Consider the following 23,682-nt stretch of genomic DNA (forward strand, 5'->3'; position numbering starts at 1 on the left):
TTAAAGAATATAGTGTTCATGTTCATAAAAATGTGTGTTGGAGGAATAGGGAAGGAACGAGACAGTCTTATGGCACTGTACTGCAAATGCTATCACATGCATTGCTTACTACCATGGGAAGTCCAAGCCAGTGGCTAATGATAGTAATCACTATTTCTGTTTGTGTTGGCAGAATTGGGCCCTTTGCGAGTATCCCTATTTTTTTCTGCAGTATCCTGTGCCATTGTGCTAACATGTAATTTGTTTATATTCATATTTATAAAGTGTTTTGAGATTTTGTATTGTATTCAAACTCTCATTCATCTATAAAGAGAACAATTGACAGGAGTTAGTTATGAATAAGGGTTATGTCAGTTCACATACTCAGAATTGATACACACTCAGGCCTGACAGAGTCCCGTTTAACTGGTCCAAAAAGAGAAACGTGCATATTTTAAGGTGGATACATAGCCAAAGTTATGAGTTTTTCAATCCAGTAGACAATATGTACTTATTGTTTGTTTGTCTCTTGCAGTGGAGCATCCAGAAAACAAGATAAGGTGGGCAGATAATTGACCATCATAATTGCTTTATCTCTGAACTTGATGAGTTCTGAACTAGCTTTCTGCCACTGTATTCTTGAGTCTCCCTCACTCTTGTTGTTGTAGGCTGACGAAAAGAGCATGACTTTTGAAAGAAAGCCCATTTTATTTGTAGTTAGTCCAATAAAAGAGAGTGCCAATAACTTCTTGTCATTTCCCTGATCCCACTCCCTCCCTGGATTTTGAAATATGTTTTTCTAGGTGATAAAGACAGTTCTAATGCAAGCGCAACACAAAACTGCCTTGTACCGTATTACTAGTATTTATTATTTGAGCTCTCTCTGATGATCTCTGTTGTTCAAGGCACAAATAAACATAGTCCCTGCCCTCAGGAATTTAAAATCTAAAACCAGTACATCTTCTAATACAGGTAAAACCTGGTTTCACTCCTTCAAACTATGATAAAGCCAAACTACCAGCTGCTAAGACATCTTGGGTGGTATTATACTCCCATTTTTTAAAATAAATGTATAGCATATTATATTGTAATGCAATGTTATAGCATATTATATTGTAATGCAATGTGGAGTGCATCCCCGAGAGGACAGTATGTACAAGGGGATGCACAAACTTTTCAGTCCATACTGCAGTAGTTATACTGACATAACTCTCCACGTGGACTCATAGATTCCTAGAGTTTAAGGCCAGAGGGGAACAGCAGATCATCTAATCTGACCGCTTGTATATTATAAGTCCTTAAATATCACCCAGTTAACCCCAAGTAGAGCCTAATAACTTGTGTTTGACTATTATCTCACTTCCAGAGTGAATTAATTAACAAAAAAGAGAGAGAGCATCCACATGGAGGGTTACACCAGTAAAAAACAAAACAAAACACTGCAATATAAATTCATACCTTTCCTTATTCTGGTGTAACTTCCTGATAACTTCTTGTGTAGACAAGCCTTAAGTTGTGCAGGCCTTTAATAGCACACAGCAAGGATGACAACAGGGTATTGTGATTGGTTTTATTTTCTAGAAGTGGGACTAAGCTTTCAAGAGCTGGGAAATGCCTATTTAAAAGATTGCAGTATAAATACACTGCATTACATAAGTGCCATTGAATAAAAGTATACCCATGAACATTTCAGGTTTGAAAGCAGAAATTTAAACACACTATAATTATAATCCTACTTTGTTTGAAGTTCCCCTTCTAAACTTTTACTTTAAAACAAAATTTTGCTCCACTCTTTTCCCCCTCAAGTTGCTTTCTCTTCTGATCTTGGGACACAGTTAAGAAAATATTCTCTGCAATGCAGTGCCTCTAGTCTGAGTACGAAAACCCTGGATATGCATGCAACTTTAAAGGATACATAATCAGCTGTGACAAATTCTAATGTAACTATTGTGAGATTAAAATGACCCAGTCCCCTTGATTCAGCTTGCCTTTTAGCAGTTCTCACTTTATTCCTACATTTTCTAACCTCCAAGATGTACTTTTCTTACTGATCAATCCCTTTTTCCATTCCCTCTAGGCGCTCTGTTTACACCTAATAATCTTTTTGAAGTAGTTATTCATCCAGCTGGGTATGGACCCTTTCCCTACAAGTTTTCTTCCCCTGGATTGGGATGTAAATGTCAGACAGCTTTTGTATAGGTTTCAGAGTAGCAGCTATGTTAGTCTGTATTCGCAAAAAAGAAAAGGAGTACTTGTGGCACCTTAGAAACTAACAAATTTATTTGAGCATAAGCTTTCGTGAGCTACAACTCACTTCATCGGATGCATTCGGTGGAAAATACAGTGGGGAGATTTATATCCACACACAGAGAACATGAAACAATGGGTTTTATCATACACACTGTAAGGAGAATGATCACTTAAGATGAGCTATTACCAGCAGGAAGGAGCGGGGAAGGAGGAAAACCTTTTGTGGTGATAATCAAGGTGGGCCATTTCCAGCAGTTAACAAGAACATCTGAGGAACGGGGGGGGGGGGGGGGGAATGGGGGAAGAAATAACATGGGAAAATAGTTTTACTTTATGTAATGACCCATCCACTCCTAGTCTCTATACAAGCCTAAATTAATTGTATCCAGTTTGCAAATTAATTCCAATTCCGCAGTCTCTCGTTGGAGTCTGTTTTTGAATTTTTTTGTTGAAGGATAGCCACTCTCAGATCTGTATAGTTGATTTAAAGAAATTCCAAGCCTCCTCCATGTTTAAGTCCTTGAGGTGTTCAGTCCAGTTGACGCCTTTAACTAATTCACTTAATTTCCTAAAGTCTGCCCTTTTGAAATCAAATAGCATAGTTGACAACCCACTTTTGATTATTCTTCCATTTCATTTAAACTGAATCAATTTGTGATTATTTAAGCCAAGATTATTTCCTACAACCAGTTCTTCTATGATGTCCTCACTGCTTACCAAAACCAAGTCTAAAATTGCATCTCTTCTGTGGGTTCAGTGATGATTTGATAAAGAAAATGGTCATCTATCCCATCCAAGAATAACTGGGCACTACCTGTATCGGTAGCATTTTTTTCTCCAGTCTATATTCAGGAAGTTAGTCTTCCATTATGACATAATATCCGATAGTATTTATCTCTCTAATAATATTAAAGAGATTTCTATCCATATCTGAGTCTGACCCTGGGAGTCAATTCCTAAACCTAACAAAACCTCCTTTATAATCCTTTCCCAAAATGACTCTTTGACTCTTTCTGTTTTGTCCATTCTATTACATTTATTTCTTTACAGCGTACCACCTCATTGATGTACAATGCTACCCCACCACCTTTACCTTTATTCCTATCTCTTCTAAACAGCATACACCCTTCAGTACCGGTATGCCAGTCATGAGTGCTTTTCCACCATGTTTCTGTAATATAATATCCAGTCTGACCTCCTGTGCCAGTAGTTCCAGTTCCTGTATTTTTTATTGCCTAGACTCCTTGCATTTGTGTACATGCATTTCAGTTGTTTCCCTTGGACCTAAACCCAGTTTTGCAACCACATTAGGTATAGTCCTTTCACTAAGTGTAACAGCTGCCTGATTATTACTCTAATCAATATTTGTACTTTATGTCACTGTACTGTCTATACTTTTATCTTCTGGGGTTACATTATCTTTACCATATCTTCATTTTGCAGATTTTTCCCCTCCTGTATATTAAAGCCAGGCATGGAGATCTCATGAGTCTCTCCCAAATTTTTCCTCTCACCAACTAGTTTAAAGACCAACTTATCAATGATCAACATGCCAAAGCCGTTTCACATCTATAGTGTCTGTCTACATTGCAGTGGAATACATCTCTCATATCTGAGTTTGAAATGCCATTAATAAGGGCTAATTTACTGTTTCAAAATTGTAATTTTTGTCTCATCTTTGTTGGTTTTGTTCTAGATTTATGACTGATGCAGCTCGCCGTGAGCAGGAATCCTTGAAGAAAAAGATTCAACCTAAACTCTCTTTGACTTTGTCAAGCTCAGTGTCCCGTGGGAATGTATCTACTCCACCCCGCCACAGCAGTGGAAGCCTTACTCCGCCAGTCACCCCCCCAATCACTCCCTCCTCCTCATTTCGTAGTAGTACACCAACAGGTAAGCAGCTACTGCTTCACTTAGCCCTTTTGCCTTCGCTGAGAGAGAGTCGCAATAGACTGTAGATGTATCCATTGTTGCAGTATTACCAACTCCCAATCACAAGTCAGGCACTCAAAAATCATGAGATGGGCTTAAAAATTGAGAGTCTTAAAAACTAAACAAACCCCCCCCCCCACACACACACACACACAAAGCTTTTGGGTTCTTTTTATTTGCCTCCTGTTTCTGAACTTTGGGAGTGTGCTTTGGTCACATGTTCAAGATTTTTTGTCTGCAAGTATGAAGGCTAGAAGCTTTTTTTTTTTTTTTAAGGAAGCTGAGATTCTCATATATGCAAAGGAAGTGTGCTTTATGGAAAACACGAAAGGTGAGACTCATGATACAACTGCAAGTGCTGGCAAACCCTGTAGGACTTGACTCTTAAGATCTAAAAGAAAGTGTAGTGTAATCTCATCTGTTGACTGTATTCACAGTGAACCTAATTCACCCAAAGTTATGCCAGCTTCTTCCAGTGTAACATAGAGCCCCTTGTGGCAGAAAGCCCTTGCAGAAGGGGATGTGGCAACATAAAGCACTTGCAATCCCCATCTAACTTGCAGCTAACCAGCAGCGCCCCTGAATATGGACAGTACTAACTGGAGAATGAACAGAACACTTAAAGATGGGCTTTATGGGATTATGTGGACTAGTTCATAAGGGAGAATCAAACTGGAGGTCAAATCCAAGATGCCACTGCTAAGAAGGAGCAGACTGATTGCTTGAGTCTAGGATTATTCCCCAGTATGAAATATTTGTTCTGGATGGTTGAGGCATACAACTTGAAACTGACTATTGAGTACAGTCAATCTTACCTGCCTGTGTAGATACTTTATTTATAATGCACCCATCACTGAGGTATCTGGATGCTAACAAAATAAAAAGCAAAACTAAGTTCTTGAGACACTTCTCCACTTCTGTCTCTTGATAGTACTAGGGGTTGTGTGAAGTTTTGTTTTGTTTTTCTTTGGGTAAAATGTATCCTGAAATATGTGCATCCAGTGGGTCACAGATGCAAGGATTTCTTGCATCTGGAGCAGTAAGTCTGTCCCACTTACTTTTGAACTTGGAGGGGATAAAATTAAGCAGTAAAACAAAGAAAAAACCAAGCATGATACTGGAGATGAATTTTCTTATAGATTTTTCTGCCTCCTTTTTGCTGAGCTTCACTTCAAAAGCAAAACCCAAATGGCCATCCCAGCAATAAAATTTATTGCAGTGAATTCTTTCCAGTGCCAGTTTTATTCTGCATTGATTGAAAGTTATAAATGGCTAGACATGCTGGGGCAGATCCTCACCATCAAGGAGACTAGGGCTAGACTGATTTACACCAGCTAGGAATCTGGCCCACTGTTTCTGGATATGCTTCAGAATAAGTGTACTTCAGTATCTTATTCTGTGCACCTTGCCCTACAGTCCGAATACAGGAAGATATAATGGAAACTGTTGGAATCTGTCACCAACAGTGTAACAGAAAAGGAATATATTTTATCTCATTTTACAAAGTATAGACCCAACACAGTCATTTTACTAAAAAAACATCATGAACACCCTTAGCTTGATATATTGCTATGTAATGTGTTTTCCAAGTTATTTAATGTTTTGGTATTAATGACTACATGGAAAAATGTGCATGACATCTATGTATAGAGAGATGTGAAATGAGTGAACTAGTAAATGTCCCCATATATGCAAAATATAACATGGACAGTGGAGTTAAAATGTTCTTTGTTACATGAGAATATTCATATTTCAGAATTGAGTTTATTAATAATTATTTTGTAAATAGTGTTTGGAAGAAATTGAATCATTTTCTTTGCTGCAGAGGTTGAGAAATCATTCTGACATACTGCTTTTTTTTAGCGATCCTCACTGAAAAGACTAATTTATGATGTAGTCAGAATGTGTAATTTTGTGTGTCTGTCAAGAACACTGGTTAGCTATCTGCTGTTTCAACCATATTCCATAATATGTTAAAAATTAATAAGGAAGCTAGTTTCTGTTTACCAAAGTACTTTGCTCTTTTGATTGTATATATTTTTCAAACATTTAGATTATTTAGTTTTACCTGTATTAGAAGGATCAGCTTGTTTTGGCTAACCAGCTTGGTTTCTGGAAGTCCTGTTTGCCAGGTTATAAATAATATCAGGTTCCACATTCTGAATTTTCTGTTCCAAGTTCCACATTCAGACAACATTCCAAGGTCAGAATTTGTAATAGCTTAGTAGCAAAATTCATATGTAAAACAGATATTCTTTCTTAAAGAATTTGACGTTATTAACTCTCAACTAAGTTACATTTCAGCAGCCCCCCCTAAGAATTTCCAATTCTATCATCTTTATAACTTTTCTGGACCTGAAATAAATCTTTTTAGATGTTTCGATTGCTATGAAACTATTGCTCTAAGCCACAGGTTTTTGTTATAAATTTAAAAATATTTTGGGGGAATTGGGGAAAATGCAAATGCAGCCCAACTTAAAAATTACTCAGGAGAGATAGTTAATGCTGGTCTTCAGGGAGGTTCAGTGGCCTCCTCCTGCTTCCTTCTGGATTAGGGAGATAATGGATGACTGCTGATCCAATCTTCTCCCTTCAGTGTGCCTCCCTTTACCTCCATTTTGAGGGTCTTCTGACTGGGCTTGGAACCCACCAGGCCTTGCTCCTCCACTGGGGAGGGCAGCAGGAAGGAAAGAGTTCATTTTCCTACTGCAGCCAGCTCTGCAGGAAGACATGGCCAAGTAGAACCCATAATGCCTAGAAGGGTAGTTAGGCAATTTACCAGTGTTCCTTATCAATTATGTTGTAGTGACCATTGGAAGGTAATCTTCGATGCTTCCTTAGCTCCATTGCTGTTGCTTAAGGTGTGGGTTTTAACATCCCATAGCACCACTATGTAGCAGATTTGGGGAGAAATGAAGAACAATTTCCATTATTTATTGATTTAGATTTACAGAACAACCCGGTTCCCATGATGCACTTCGGGGCCCTCATATAATGTAACCTTTACAATAAATACCTTAATACAAATTTGTTCCAGCAGCAAAAATAACGTAACTAAAACCCCTTCTGCTACAGACATAAAAATGTAATTCCTCTTACTCATAACCTGCCCAGATGTGTGGAACTAAACATGAGTGTTGCAGCATGCCCAGTAGATTAAGTAATCTGGGGTCTGGCAGACCATGGTGGATAGCAAAGTCCAGGATCAAAGACCCACTCACATAGATATCCATCTTTAACGCAAACTGTTAATATTTTTGTATAGTTTTTGATATATGTCTGGTGAAGGATGAAGTTTCCACCCTTAATTTCTTTGCCTTCGGGTTAAATCAGATCATTGATGTCCCTTTGAAAATTATAGTAAGGCTTCATAATAATCTTTTTCAAATTTTCAGTGATAGTAATATACTGATAACTCATTTTTAAAATGAAAGAACATGGTCCCCCCCTCCCTTCTTTTTTTTTAAATAGCAAAAATAGTTAATTTCTTCTATGGAAAATAAGTCTCAAGTGTTTAGTAGTTATTGTTTTATGGGTTTTTTTTTAAATAAAGCTGGGATGTAGGAATGCCAAAAAACTATCTGAAGCCACTGCCTTCTGTGTATTAGTTGGTTTGTTTGTGTGTTTGTTTTTATCACCCTCTCCTCCTAAAGATTTCCACAACAAATTTAAAAGAAATTATTCCAGGCCTTAGCCTGCAATAATAAATTTCAACCTGGAGTGAATTTTTGACCACTGAGTTATAAAACCTGTAGCGGGGTTTAATGTTACCAACGGCTTTTAAATGGCTCAGGTTGTTGTTTGCAGTGTTGTTTTAGCTGTGTTGGTCCCAAGATATTAGAGACACAAGATGGGTGAGGTAATATCTTTTATTGGACCAACTTCTGTTGGTTAAAGAGTCAAGCTTTCGAGCCCTGAAGACAAACGCTGTGTAGCTTGCAAATTTGTCTTTCACCAATACCACTTGGTCCAATAAAAGATACTATCTCACCCAACATTTCTCTCTAAATGACTCACTTGTAATTCTCTTTTTATTTTTTTTTATTTTGTGGGTTTGGGGGGGTAGGGAGGGAAGGTCAGGAATATTTGAAATATTTGAAAAATGAGCATTTCACTCAACTTCCTATGCAAAACTGGCTCTGGCTTCTTTTCTCATTTTTAATGTGTAATCCATTAAAATCAAAACAATTTTATAATTTGAAGAGGTTTCTAATCATACTCACTGCCTGATATAGTTCGGCAGCAGATGGTTCTGCTGGGGTAGCCAGCTCTGGCATTGCACTCTGACAGCAAGCATTGATGATACTGTCTGGCACACCAACAGGTATTGGTCAGTCTCTCTACTTGCAAGGGAAATGTGAGGGTCAAGTTTAAATGAGTGGCCCATGCTGATCCTATATCAAAGATTGTATCTTATTTGGACCCACAGCTAGCTAACTGGTGCATTTTGGGCTACCTGCTGGCTTATTCAGTGAGTTAAAAAGCAAATTTTGGGTGGTCAAATTTGCAAATTGATTTTTTTATTTTTAGATTTCTATGTATATGTGTATGTACTCACAAATAAATAATCCATACAATCCAAAATTTTGTGGTGTGTGCAGTACTTAATACCGAATACTAAATATACCTGAATACATATGCATGTCAAGTATGTCTATATTCAACTGTTGTAATTATTTTATGGTAGATTAGGCCTCAAAGAAGTTAAGCACATTTTAAAATTGTTACAAAAATGTAAAATAAGTGGATACTCTAATTAGTGATAATATAAACAGTTTACCATGTCATATGTCCATTTAATAGTGGGAGAAATAGTCCATTTAAACAGGAGAAAAATTACAACATGGATTTTTCTTTAAGATTTTAGGAATCCAAGATCTAGGCAGTGGGTAATATGATATGATAATATGCCAAATATGCCAAAGATTTTTGCAATAGCAATATTTTAAGAATAAAAAAGCTGCAGTTGAGGTTTTCAAAGCACTGCTTTAAAATTCTCAACCTATGTATATGCTTTGATATAGAAATCATTGCACATTTCTTAGATACCCAAAAGATACAAAAAGTCCTTGAGTCTTTATTTGAAACTACAGTATGAGAGGTAACTTAAGCAATATAAAACAGCTGGAACAGGTTTCCCCCTCTCCCTCTACCCTCCCGCTCCCAAACCCTTTCCAGACAGTACAGTCTCATGATACCATTTGAAAAATGATTTAGTAGCTCTAGAAGCAAATTAAAGCATCTGGGCACTTCAGTGATATAGAAAGCATATTTTTCAGGTTGAAACCAAGACAGCTGTGTTGCATTTTCAGGAATCTAAAAGCTGCAGAATTTCAGGTAATATAGAGCAGCAAATTGTGTAAAGTGCAGCAATTTTTCCTAAATAAATCTCTCACCAAGGATGGGCCATAATTTACACAGTATCTAATCTTTTGATTTAATACCATGTGCAACAAAAAAAAGTGAAGCTAATCTATCAGTTAATGAAAAACACAGGGTGAAGATCCTCAGCTGGTGTAAATTGTAAGACTTCTTCTGAAGTCAAAAGTACTTCTGATACCCAATGGTAATTGCATGCTTAATGCAGTATGATGGTTTAACTAGCTCTTTTCAAGTTGAAGAGAAATAGCATACCCACTGTTCAGAATTAATTCTAATAGTCTTAAAAAGAAAAGGAGTACCGGTGGCACCTTAGAGACTAACAAATTTATTAGAGCATAAGCTTTCGTGAGCTACAGTGAGCTGTAGCTCACGAAAGCTTATGCTCTAATAAATTTGTTAGTCTCTAAGGTGCCACCGGTACTCCTTTTCTTTTTGCGAATACAGACTAACACGGCTGCTACTCTGAAACCTGATTCTAATAGTCTTGACATCCTTTTTTTTACAGCCAAATTTGCCCCAGTGCAGGCAAAACCTTGACTCTGAAAAGTTACACCTTCCTTTTTGTGTCAGCAGGTGTTCCTGCTACAGCCAAAATAATGTAGAGCCCCATTGCCCCTACGTGGAATAACCCACAAAAGGGAAAGGAAACTCCATGTGTTTCAACTTCTGGAGTTTCCTACTCCTTCCGTGGAAGAAGGCATTGACCCTAGAGACGAATGGACTGCCCTTGCCTCTGCTCCTGCTGCTGGTCCATGAAGAGTCTAGCTTCTGCAGATTCTTTGCTCCTGCATGCATAGCTGCTGTCTGGTCTCTCCCAGGGGTATTCCACAGTATAGGGTGAAGTAGTACATGCTAATACAGCAACAGGCTGTATCAATTTGCACCTGTATGGTTGGTGAAAGAATCCTGAGGAACCCAAACTGCTCCGTTAATCTCTCATACTTCTGATACTGCTCTTAAAAAAAGAATACAAAATGTTAAACAAAAGCCAATGCTTTGCTTGTTGCTAATACCAGTCAACACACACAACAGGAATTTTCCTTTAGAAACAAGTCACACAAATACTGGGGACAGCAAATGTTATGTTCTCAGTTAATGCAGTTTAGATTCTAATGGCATTTTATTTAGTTGTTTTGTAAGTATTTTTTTAAAGTACATGGTCTCTTTTTTAAAAAATGTAAAGCTCTTTCATCTTTATAGGTATTTTAATGTATTTTCCATATGTTATACTTTTAACAATGAAGTAATCATATAGCACAGCCAACTGTTAGGCTGAATATCATAACAGCGTATTAGAAAGAATTTAGCTAAAAATGAGAATTACTCGAATAAGCTGTGTGTGTGTAAGGCAGATGGTAGAAGTATAAAATTATGATGAGGTTCTTTTAAGACAAATTGAGGATTCAGTGAAGGAGGAATAAAAGCTCAGAGATCTTTTGATGGGTACACTGTTTTGATATAACTAGTTAACCAGAAACTGAGCCTGCTGCATCTCAGCTATCAGGCATCTCTACAGTACAGTTCTTTCTAACACCAGGCTAGGTCATTGGATTGGATTAGTGCTGAGTCAGAGTAACGACTGTCAGCTATTGAATACCCAACCCCACTACCTGCAGCAACTGGGGTTTTTCTTAGGCCACATGTCCAAGTACAGTACTAACTAGGCTCAGTATTCATGAGGAACACGATTTTTTTTTTAAGAAAGAGGAAAGAAAAGATAATTCATCACAAAATATTCTATGGCCAAGATTTTAAAAAAGGTATGTACCTACAATTAGGCTTGTAAATCAAATCACTGAACAAGTAGGTGCTCCACCCCTGTGAAAATCAGGTCACATATTTTGGGATTCAGTTCTCCATTGTGCTGAGCACTCTGGACCTGATCCAGCAAAACACGTAAGCACGTGTTTGTTTAAGCATCTTAGTAGTCCCATGAAATCAGCTGCTTAAAGTTAAACATGTGCTTGTGTGCCACTGAATCAGTGCCTTACAGGATCAAGCCTCAACAGCCTTAATGGGTAAGTCTGCACTGCAGCTGGGAGTGAGCCTCCCAGCTCTGGTAGGCAGACTCATGCTACCCGAGTTGAGCTAGCGTGCTAAAAAGAGCAGTGTGGATGTTGTGGCTCGGCCAGCAGCCCACTCAACCCCCTGGTAGCTAACCCAAGTCTCTGCTGGAACCACAACTTCCACCCTGCTGCTATTACTTCACTAGCTCAAGCCCTGCTAGTGGGAGTCTGTCTACCTGGGCTGCGAAGCTTGCTCCCAGCTGCAGTGTAAACATATCCAATATGCCCAGAAGCCGAACTTCAGCCACTTGTTTTTAAAAATCTTCACCTGTATGAATTCATTAGGTGTGTTGTTTAGGTATAATTAATTATAATACCTTATGTTAAATTAGTAGATGTTCTCTGTAGAATAATTTGTAAAAGTAATGAAAACGTATTAATATGAGACCTAACCTCAGAGCTCTGTTATTAAACCTTTGCTGAGAAGTAGACAGCATTTTTTGTATATGAAGTATGGGGTGTGCAGACTAACAGTGTGAATTAACAAAGTTTTAGTGTAATTTGAAAACCATATTTTTAAATGTCCAAGGACTCATCTCATTAGTCATTCATACTGACAGAATCTCTAACTTCCCTAATTGCCTATTGAGAGCAAATTAACCCAGCTGCAAAACCTATAATGTGTGCCACATTTTTTGTGAAAACTAGATGTAGACTAGCCCGTGTATAAATAGCACAGTGGTGTGTTAGTTCACAATATAAAGAGAAAAAATCCTGTTTTCCAGCATTATCTGCACTTGTTTCACACCTAAGGCTCCTGGTTATTTGCATTAGATGTTTAATGTATAGGAAATAAGAATATAAAGATCTGGAATTAAATCCTGGCCCCAATTAAGTCAGTGCCAAAACTCCCATTGACTTCAGTGGGGACAGGATTTCACCTTCTGCCATGTGGATGACCGTAGAGAACTTGGCCTACCGCTATTGAAGCTAAAGGGGCTCCATGAGGGTGCAGATCCAAATGTGGACTTGGAGCCTAGATTAGTACCATGTATTAATTATTAATACTGTATATAGTTCCTATGCCTTTGCACAGCACTAGCTCTCTGAGGCCAACTATGATACAGTCAGTGCTTCTAAGCATTTGCGTTGCTAGCATGTGAACATTCAGATGTCTTAAATGCCAGGAGCATTTGTGTTTAACTGTGCAGTGCATCTTCTGGTAAAAAAAAAAAAAAAAAAAAAACAACCAAAGAAAACACTCCTATTACATTGCCAAAATTAAACAAAACCCTTACACTGTGAGATCTGCAGAGTAAGGACTGTCTCATACTATAGGTATTTATAGCCCCGTAATCATGGTTGAGGCCTCTAAGCTTCTACTGTAGTATAAGTAAAATCTAATAATAATATTAGACTCACAAACTAGAATGATAGAAAATGTCTATAAAGCCCTGCAAGAATGTTCCTCGTATTGCGATTTCAAACAGCAGTAGATCAAAGCACACTCCAGAATCCATAGGGCATGGTAGCAGGGTCCACTCAAGCCAATAGGGATGCTACAAATTTACACCCCTGCTTGCTGAATACTAACTCTCTGTTTAGATAAGTCCTAAGTCTACTACGCCTACCTTTGCACAGAAAGCTGGTTCAGCCATTTCTAGGACTTGGGCCAGATTACATCAAAGCAGCTGCATTCCGTTCTCATCCTTTATACCAAGAGAAATGAGGTTTTTCAGACACTTAACTGTTGATGGAAGTGTCTTCTATGGTTTCTACCTCCTTGACCCATTCCTGAAATTGTGCTAAACCAGATGGTGATCAATAAAAATGCCACCCACCCAACTCAATGGGGGCAGTGGTGATGGGGGACAGTCCCAGCAGTGAGGGAGAGACATAGTTGCTGAGGGCACCCATTGGCCAATCGGAAGATAGAGGTGCTGATTGGTCACATCCCCCAGCTCCAGGATTTAATCCAGAGCACAGGCCATGTGGAGCCTGTTTCACAAGCAACAGGGTTACTCACTATTCTAGCAGCAGCAGTTCTCAGGATGCAGAGGAGGAAAGGAAAGGATTCTAGGGCTCCTCTCCCTGGGGCAAAGAGTCTGTCCCACCACAGGTATCTGCCCTGCCGTGGGGGTCACATGCCCGCCCCCACAGCATGGGGGCTCTGCCCACTATTGAAGCAGGAGCCCCCTTAGGGAGGGATTCCATGCTGGACCTCCCCTCACCCTCCTTGCTCGAGAGGAGCAGGGCGCATGGGGTTGCTGATGGGGCCACCGGTTCTTGAGGCTTGCCACTTAAAATCCGTCCATGCGTCTGTCCTCATTTTGTCACTGTATGCAAATCAGTTACAACTCTCCAGCATGCTTGTGCCCCTCAGAGCAGCACTGCTGAATACCTCCATGTTGTTGGGTTTGAATATTACTATACTGGACGTGCTATAGAGCAGTATCAGTATTTCTTGCAGGATCATAGAGGAAATCATCTAGCACAGGATGGAGAAAAAGCTTTGCTTAAGAAATGGCAACAAGCCCAATATGTGGAAAGGATTTTTCTGTTAACCATGTGTTCTCCTTTTCTTCAACCAGCAGGAGAGTACCTTGATGTTGTTCCTTAATGCCAATCAGCTCCCTTCATTGAAACACAGTAAATGGCCATTGAGGATTCCTGCAGCCTGTATGGTGCACAGCCTATATGGGAGACAGAATTCAATCCTGTATAAGGATTTGCAGAGAGCAAAAGGCCAGAATCTCTTTTATATGAGTTTTCAAACAGTTCTGTAACTTTTGGGTGTGAAGTCAGAAGGGTTGGTATATTTTTGGTCTTCTCTACTTCACCCTTTCTCCTAGACAGGTCAGCCAGAGTCCCTGACTTTCAGGGTGCATGCATTCTTCTTTGATTAGGTTAAAATTATGTCTTTTTATTATTTAAGAAATACATTGGCTGTAGTTTAGTTTTGTAAAAACTAAAATTTTAGTTGATCTGTCTGTTCCCTTGCTCCTCTTCTAGGCTTCTCCCCTGTGATTCTGCCACCTTGTCCCCTACACAATGACCTATGTTCCGGTTGAGCTTTCCAGTCAATCTCAGATTCTGGCTTCTTGCTGCATAGTCATTTCCTCCTCCTACGCAACTGCTTCTCAGCTCAAGCCAGTTTCTGAGCACCCCACTCTCCAGGCTGTGCTCAGGCTTGTTAGGAGAGTATGATCTCTTGATGATCTGTCCTGCCTGACAACTTTGCAGAAGTGGTGGGACTCTGAGGAGCATCTCTGGTCTGAACCATCTTCTTATCAGAAACCCTAAAATCACTAGGTTGCTGGCCATCCTAGGGATGGTCCAAACTCTGAGTTGGATATTTTGGGAAGAGCTGCTGAAGACAGCAATTTGTCCTTCATTTTCACACCTCTATCAAGATGTTATATCTCAGGATTGGGTTCATTCAACAGAATTGTAGTTGTTCCAAAAGCTTGTAGTGTCCTGTATTCTCTGACAATACAGCTGAAGTGCTTGAAGTTGGAAGAGAGTGTTCCCCACTTACTCTGTGAGAGGACTTCTATTGATACCATTTGTATGAAAGTGGATGCTCCCCTCTGTAGTTTTTGAAATCTCATCAATGGACCTTACTGTTTTATTCTGTGTTGGATTCACGGGTACATAGTCAGTCCCAGTGCATTGGCCTGCCTCTCAAACTCTCCACACATGTTCCCCAGTCACTCAGGCCACTATTCAACAAAGTGTTCAAGAATTTGACTAACTTAAAACACATGACAATGGGACTACTCACCTGCTTAAACTTAGGCACATTATTGAATGGGTGCTTGTAAAATAGACTAAAAACCAAACAGAATTATAGGACATTTATAAATGTGTGTGTAGGAAAGGAAGGATTCCGTGAGAGAGAGAGAGAGAGGCAGGATGGGTGAAGAGGGAAAATTCAGTGAGGGGGGAAAATGTACTGGTAATTATTTTGTCATAATCTTTTTCTTCATGTCCTTCTTCTGTTTCTTGTATTTCCCTTTTCTCGTCCTTGCTTTTCTATGCTCATATTTGTATAAACCCTAATTCTCTTAAATCTACCAGGAAGCAGGAAACCAAGAGACTGATTCACCAGAGGTTATATATATACACATACATATACGCCTCTGATGAATCAGTCTCTTGGTTTCCTGCTTCCTGGTAGATGGACTCTGTACCTGCTGTATGGAATTCTATATTGTAGGAGGGGAAAATGAGAAAGCACTACACCAAACAATTATCAGTATGTCATTTCCTTGTTCTTAGCTGTTCCACCTCAGGGTGGCTTTATATTAATCGCATTTTATTTCCTGTTGTTGTATTTCTCTTTGCTCACCGTATCCTTGCTTTGGTACGGAAGCGAAACCCACCAGTGGTGACAAAGTTGCCAGCCTACGGGGCTTTCCAACAACTGTCTTTCCCAAAGTCAAACTGTTTCAGTAGCTAGTACCATTTGCATGGTAATTAGGTGTATGGAGTTTTCACAGGAACCATCCAAGGAGTAATTTAATCAGAGTTACCCTCTTCTTTAGACCATAGAAGCTCATAAAGTCATCACTAGTTGTGATTTTCAAGCCACAAACAGAAATAGAAATATTGCCTGTAGTCTAGTTTAAAACACCTTTCATGTTATAGACCTACCTATATGGGCCACTGTATAAACCCCTCCTTATTCAATCTAATGTATATTTTCCATGATCTCTGAATCATGTGCATGTGTAGCTTCCTTTTTTAAAGCTTTCTGCCTTTTATTCATTAGTTGGATGGGTAATGTCTCTAATTTTTGTTCCATTTTCATCATATTCTTTAATTAGTACTTGGGGTTTTGTTTAAGTTAGATGTAGAATATAAGAATTTTGGCTATTAATAATATCTTAATACACATATCAATGCAATAGTTGATCTGTATGTTTTGTTTTTTTAAGTTATTCTAAAGCAGACTGCAGTGTTCTAGCCTGACAGTATGTCATTATGGGATCAAAGAAAGAAGGTTTAAATCAAGTAAAAGCAAAGGGGGTGTGTGTCTTGATATTGGATAGAACACCAGGGAACTCACTAAAATAGTGACATGCTTAGTGCATGTTTGTGAAAGTTCATGTAGCAAGAAACATGTCTTCAAATACGTAAAATATCAGTTTGTAGCAAAAGTTGCCAGTGGCTCCACACTGGCAAAAAGGCAGGAAAAACCTGATTGGGAGGGTATTCTAATGTAGGAATGGTTTGACAATCAGAAAAGGAACTATAATGTGATGTTTACATCCCGAGCCATTAGTGTTCATTGGTTATATGAGTTCTCTTGATGAGACTAAAAAGAACCACAGTCCAGTTGATGGGAAGGATTTTCCTTTTATTTCAGTACTTAGCTACTGCAATGATGATTACATTAAAGATTCCTAAAATGATTGGTTAGTGATTGAAGTGATTAGTGAATCTCAAAAAGCTGGTAAACCCAGGACTTAAAATGCTTAACCGAATCATATCCACGCTTCCGACGTGCACAAAGTTTGGATTGGATTTATATATTTCTTAGAGACCTGAACCAAATCAGAGACCCACTGAACTATGAGTTGCATGCCACATAATAAAAAACAGTCTTAATCCCCAAAGAGCTTAGTATTTAAGATCCCCTGATATGGAAAAGCATCCCTATTCAGATCAGCACTTAAGCACGCTGAAGACAGTTAGACTTAAGCACCATCTTTAAGTGCTATCCTGAAGCAGAACTGATATAGACAAAGGGTAGGAGAAAATGAATATTATTATCCCTATTTTACATATGGCAACCTGAAGCACAGAGACACTGAGACCTTGTCTTCACTAGGAAAAAAGGTGTGTTCTTGACGTGGTGATCGCTAACTTGTGGTAATCAACATGAAGAAAAGTCCTAGTGAAGACAAGGCAGTTTGTAGTTTTAACAGGAATCAGCAGGTCCAGGTAGCCTCTCTATGGTTTATATCCTGACCTGCTGACTGGTATTAACACAAACTGCCTTGTCTTCACTAGGATTTTTCCTCATGTTGATTACCATGTGGTTAATTAACATGAGTGGGGAAAAAAAACACACCTTTTTCCTAATGAAGAAAAGGTCCAAGCGACATACCCACAGTCACACAAGCTCTCTCTCAAGAGATGTATGGCATTTCCTGGGTATAACAGGAGAGAAAGCACCACAAGAAAAATCTCTCATCATTTCTGTCTCTGGTGCTAGAGGGAAAAAGGAAGTGAGGAAAAATGCAAAATAACTTATAACTCAAACCCAGCTTTATTTCCAAGATTGGATGAATGGTTGTCTGTACCAGCTTACCCAGATACCACACTGTGGTGTTTCTGCACCTTGAATGATAATATGTTACCTTCAACTAATCTCCTGTGGAAGTACTGCTGTCAGTGCAGGTTTCTTGATGGTATCAGTATAAGCATTTTTAAATATAAAAAATATAATTTATTTGAAAAAACTCACTAATCTTTTTTTAAATCTTATTCTAGCAAAGACCCAACAAAGCAAAGAAATGTAGATCTATTCTCATAATCACACCATAGGATTAAGTTAAAACCTTAACATTATGTTGAAAGTTTGTTGGCACATATGAGCCTCCTGATTAGCAAAAGCAAGGCATGATAAATGCATGATAAATGATTAAAATGATAAAAGCATTGAACCTGACTCATTAATCAGTAGATAGATTAGCAAGAATAATTGGTACAAAGTAGTTTGGTTGAAGAAAAATGACCTTCCAGATTATCTTGTTGAGTTTATTAAAACTGGAAAGGGGGGCAGATTCTTTAAAAGCAAACAAAGGGTCACGTAAAGTACATTTTGCACCAAGGTCTTGAAAAACCCAGGAGTACTTGCACCAAGAAATTAGGCAGTGTTTCTACCACCACTCTCCCTCACGTTTTCTGCTGTGCACATGCTTTAAATTCTATTGGAGGCTACAGAGGACATCTGCCTGCGTGAAGTTGCTGAATCAGTTTACTCTTGGGCCACGCTGGCTATGTCCTCTTCCCAGCTGAGCTGTGCACTAGCTCCTTCCCCAATGGACTTTCTGCCACTGAGCTTTTAGGATTAAAACCAGTTTAATCCTGGCCGTGAAAGTTTAAGGCCCCAATTTTAAGCATGTAGGACTGCTCAAAGTTATTCACATACTTGAATTCTTTGCTGGATTGAGGCCTAACTGAGCTAGAAGACTTTATGGAGCTTGATACGTATTATTTAGATCCCTTAATAATACAACGCACATAGCAGTTGGTATAGGTAAATACTGTTCACTGTGCATTAGAAGTTTTATTTTACAGCCTGTACTGTAAGTGGCTGAATGGCTTTTTGTACAGCTGTAAAGCCTGTTTAACCTGATGCTATAAAACATGTCTTGAATGTATTTTCATAGCTTCATAAACTGTAGTTCATTTAGGTAGGTACTTTTTATTGTAATTCTTTATCTTAAACGTGAATCTGTCTCCTGATATTGTTCCTTTAAAAAAAACAAAACAAAACAAACAAAAAACCTGCCTCTTTGTTATGTGCATCAGTAGAGTCCTTACATACAGTAATGGTGCCCTGAACTTGTGTTTTTAACAAAAGAATGCAGGCCCAACAAGCAGAGTGCTGAAATAGCATTAATTATAAATTTTCTTCATTGTGGTTGTTTGAGTATGGGGCTGGAACAAATGTTCATTTTTTTTCCTCTGGTTCTATTTTTAATTCTTTCTTGAGTGTTTTGAGAAATATCTTTAAACATTTGCCAGAGTTCAATTAACATCCCATGACTGAGGGTGGAAAAAGCCTACTTTGTTTTTTCTTGGCCACATACCTGCTCTTGCTGTATATGAAAAAGAAAGGGTTCAAGCTGGCACGGGTTTTATGACTGCAGGATAAGCTTTTAGTGGGAGGGGTCTGTTCAGTTTTATTTATTTGTTTATTTGTATATTCATTTTAAAAATTGCACTGTAAAGCATTGCAGTTTAATTACAGAAAGACACTGCTCCTTTTGAAGGGGCAGTGGCAAGTACTTAATACAGTCCCTTTTTTTTGTTTACATGAAGTTGTAGAAATCCTGTTTTAAGAATATGTTTAAAGCAGAGATTGTGTTACGCAGTTTATCATGTTTTTCCTGTACTGTGTATAAACAGAAGGTTGTACATTATTGAAAGGCCTTTTTTGTGGAAAACAGGATTGGAAAAAAAAAGTTTATATAAGAATGCAAAGTAACTTCCCGAGACTATTGGCGCAGGGTGACCATAAAACCTCAACAGCACATTGTGAAGTAACATTATATCAATTTGCTTTAGCACCTCTACAACATTTGACTGCATTTTCAGAACACGAGTCATGCTCTACAAAACACATGCTATGGTATCAGTTTTCAGAGTAGCAGCCGTGTTAGTCTGTATTCACAAAAAGAAAAGGAGGACTTGTGGCACCTTAGAGACTAACAAATTTATTAGAGCATAAGCTTTCGTGAGCTACAGCTCACTTCATCGGATGCATTTGGTGGAAAATACAGAGGGAAGATTGATCTACACCTGTATATATCAATCTGTGTATATCAATCTTCCCTCTGTATTTTCCACCAAATGCATCCGATGAAGTGAGCTGTAGCTCACGAAAGCTTATGCTCTAATAAATTTGTTAGTCTCTAAGGTGCCACAAGTACTCCTTTTCTTTATGGTATCAGTTGGCTGTTTTTTTCCAGAATCAGTTCTTTACATGCATGTTTTTGTGATTAGTTGCTATTTTACAATTAGTTGCAACTGAAGAGATATTGTCTATTTAACAATATATTGTGTACACACCTCAGATTCAGTAATAACAAAAAATACTAGCTGTAACACAATTGGAATTTCTCTTGTCTGTATAGGTATGCACATGTTTGTACTTGAATGTAATTTCTGGATTTGTATTCTGTGCATCTGAGTTTTAAACTAGATTGTTTAGATTTATTAATAAGGTTTTTGCAATTGGAATGTAACTATTCTGGTGGTGATGCCCAAGATGGGATAAAATCCAGATCTCTTCTGTATCGATATTGGCTCTGCAGAGCTAACAGGTATAAAAATATATATTTTTAACTATTGTCACACAAGTAAGCTAATATGACTTAGTCATGAGCCGATCTAATGTGTAAAAAGGCCTCATTTTTACAGTCATTTATCTGATGCTAACTGCATTTCAAATTTTAAAAATATGTATTATGTTCCATTTTTACAGTTTCCGTCTTTTCTTTATCGTAAACATCGCCACCATGTCTCAAAGATTTTAAGATGAGTCTATTTGTAGATTTGCTTAGTTAGTAAATGCTCTTTGCCCAACAATGATATAGTCAGCCCCATGTTAGGATTAGACACATGGCCCCAATCCAGCAATACCCTTAAGCATATATTTAACTTTAATATGGATTGGGGCTTTGTGTAGTAATATGTGACTTAGGTGGGCTTATCACATGCTTAGGCACTTTGCTGCTTCATGGCATAAGTTACTAAAGTAACAGGTACCTTGGGGTATATAAAAAATACTTGAAGTAGATAAGTAGAAAAGAATCAGACCCACACACATACTGCTGACCATGGCACTGCAGTGTTGATGCAGCATCTCAGGTGCTATTCTTCAAAGTAGGTATAAACTGGTGTCCCTTCTCACAGCCCTATGACCTTCCAGGTGAACGTCAGAGACCCCTTAACATCTTTCAGATAAGGGAAGGGCATTCAATGTCCTTGACCTAATGGCCCAAGCGATTGCTCAGTTAAAAATAGCTGTGAAGTTTGCCATTAGAATCACTTCATCTAACTTATGTTTTTCAAGTGCTTTTAAATGCCTGGAGTATGAAAAATGATATTAAAAAAATACACATTCTGTGTATTTGAATCCCTGTATCTATGGTCACGTAAGCTGTGTTTTAAAAACACTCTCAGTCTGCATTCACCGGAGAGGCCTTGAATTCAGGAAGAGCCAGCTGAAGGATAAAAGCATTAAGTAATTCATTAGATAGTTCTGTATAAGGAGAGGAGAGAAAGAAAAGATAGTTTCCCCCTACAAACTTTTCAGGCCAAATGCTAATCTGGCCAGTGCTGCAAGGGAAAGCAGGATGCTGCCAGCCAAGTCCACTACTACAAGGTTTCTGTTGTACTCCTGACTTCAGAATATGCATTAGTAGGCTAGGGGGTAGAGCCAGCAGACCACACAGCAATTGAGACAGGCTTCTCAGATGACTGGTATTAGGATACAGAGCATCTCCTCTAGCTCAATGATTTAAATCCAGATCCAAGTCAGTAATTAATAATTGTAAGTTTGTTGCCATTTTGACAGCTGTTTGGTGACCTACATATAATGATCTGATTGCCTCAACCCTGGTACCAGCAGACAGGTGCCCATCTGATAAACAACAAGAGTGCTAGTTGGTACCTTTGTCAGCAGTCTCAGCAGAGATGCCAAGGATTCAGTGGACATGAAGAATAAACTAATATCCAATCCTCTGAAAGGTGCGATTGAGGGTATGTCTACATGAGCACTGGATGTGTAATTTCCAGCTTGGATAGACATAACAGAAACGAAGTGTAGCCATCGGTGGGAGGGGCTAGATTTGCACTAAGATTTCAGATGTGATTGTACAGAGGGTGTCTAAGCCATCCCATTGCTTGTTCCAGGTGGCTACACTTCTATTTTTAGTGCACTAGCTCTATCAAGGCTAGCTCAGTTATGTCTACCAAAGCTGGACATTTAAGCTCCAGCTCCAGTGTAGGCTCACCCTGCGACACATTTATGGCAAAGCAAGAGAATACTTGCCCTGCATGTGCTGTGTCTGTTCTCTGGAGAAAAGAGTCAGTCTTCACAGATATCAGTCTAATACCTCAGATGTGTGTTTAATCCACACCCAAAAATCCCACCTGAACTCTAAAGGAGATGGGAAAAAAGTGTGTGTGTGTGTGTGTGTGTGTGTGTGTGTGTGTGTGTGAGAGAGAGAGAGAGAGTGCACACTTGCCAGTGTTCTGTGAAACAATTCTATGTTGGTGGTGGTGGTGATGATGGTGTTATTTTTGTCGAGGAAGGGGGGAAGAGTTGAGGGTTTTTCCCCCCCAGGTACATAGTGTGCCTACAGCATGTCACTAGGGTCACACAGAGGAAAAATATTTAAAACAAACAGAAACACATTTAAATTGGCATGTCACCGGTACTGAAAAATACACACACACACACGGTAGCCCCCCATTCCAGTACACAGCTCTCTCAACCCAGCAGAAAACCCAGAGTCTAAAATTCACCCTTGGTGCAGAGGGCCAGCGGATGGCCCTCTCTCTACACAACTGAAAATGCAGCTCCACTCTGAAAATATGATTTTTTTTTTAAAGGCATCTTCTCAGTTAATGCTATTGCTCCCTTTGTCAGATCAGTGTAATCGCTGCTGACCTCCATGACTACAATAAGATTACAAGGCTTTTTCTCCTGTTATCACTGCAGGAGCCAAAAGGAAATCTGCTGCCATCTGTTCTACATCCTGACAAATGTAGGATGAAAGGAGCACATTGCTCTGGCATCCCAATTGTTGCGCTGGTTATCCACAGAATATCCGTCAGATTTAAAGTCCCTGGGCCCTTATTTGGGTCCAGTTGAGCTCTGCTCAATCAGGATCTGAAGGAGTTGGTGGGGGCAAAGGCATTTTAGAGCCATGTGTATGTGCTCCCAATCCTGGGGGCAGCTGCGGGGGCTGAGTCACAATAGGGATTGCCAGAGTACAAGGTACTCTAGTCGCATCCTTCTCCTGCTCTGGTATATCTCTCATACTGGGATGTGCCAAGAAGGGGTGATGCAGAGCTGGCTTAGCCAGCTCTCCGCTACCAGAGGCATGCACAGCTAGGACCCTGGTATTGGGAGCGTATTTCACCCCCCAGTGGCCCTAGCACTGATTTCCTGTGCTAAGTGCAGGTGAAAAGTATTTCACTGTGAATGACTTCCTAGGCATTTCAACGGTGTGTGTGTGTGGAGAGAGAGAGATTTCAACAAATTAGTAAATGTATTAGCATTAGATCAAAATTCACAGCATACTAAAAATAGTTCACAGGCTTTTATTACAAGGAAGCTGTCAAAGTATGTAGGAAAACAGGTTTCTTAAAATAAGAAGTGCTC

At 39.0% G+C, this 23,682-nt stretch overlaps 1 protein-coding gene across 1 annotated transcript in view; it reads left to right on the forward strand.

The window, feature by feature from the left end:
- The window catches only part of JAZF1 (JAZF zinc finger 1), a 283,113-nt gene that overhangs the window by 232,448 nt on the left and 26,983 nt on the right, over positions 1-23,682 (forward strand). The window contains exon 3 of the mRNA XM_038389921.1: positions 3,926-4,122. Within this exon, the coding sequence (XP_038245849.1) occupies positions 3,926-4,122 (197 nt within the window). The remainder of the gene's footprint in view (positions 1-3,925; positions 4,123-23,682) is intronic.

This window comes from Dermochelys coriacea, chromosome 2 (genome assembly GCF_009764565.3).
Source record: "Dermochelys coriacea isolate rDerCor1 chromosome 2, rDerCor1.pri.v4, whole genome shotgun sequence".
Lineage (NCBI taxonomy): Eukaryota > Metazoa > Chordata > Testudines > Dermochelyidae > Dermochelys > Dermochelys coriacea.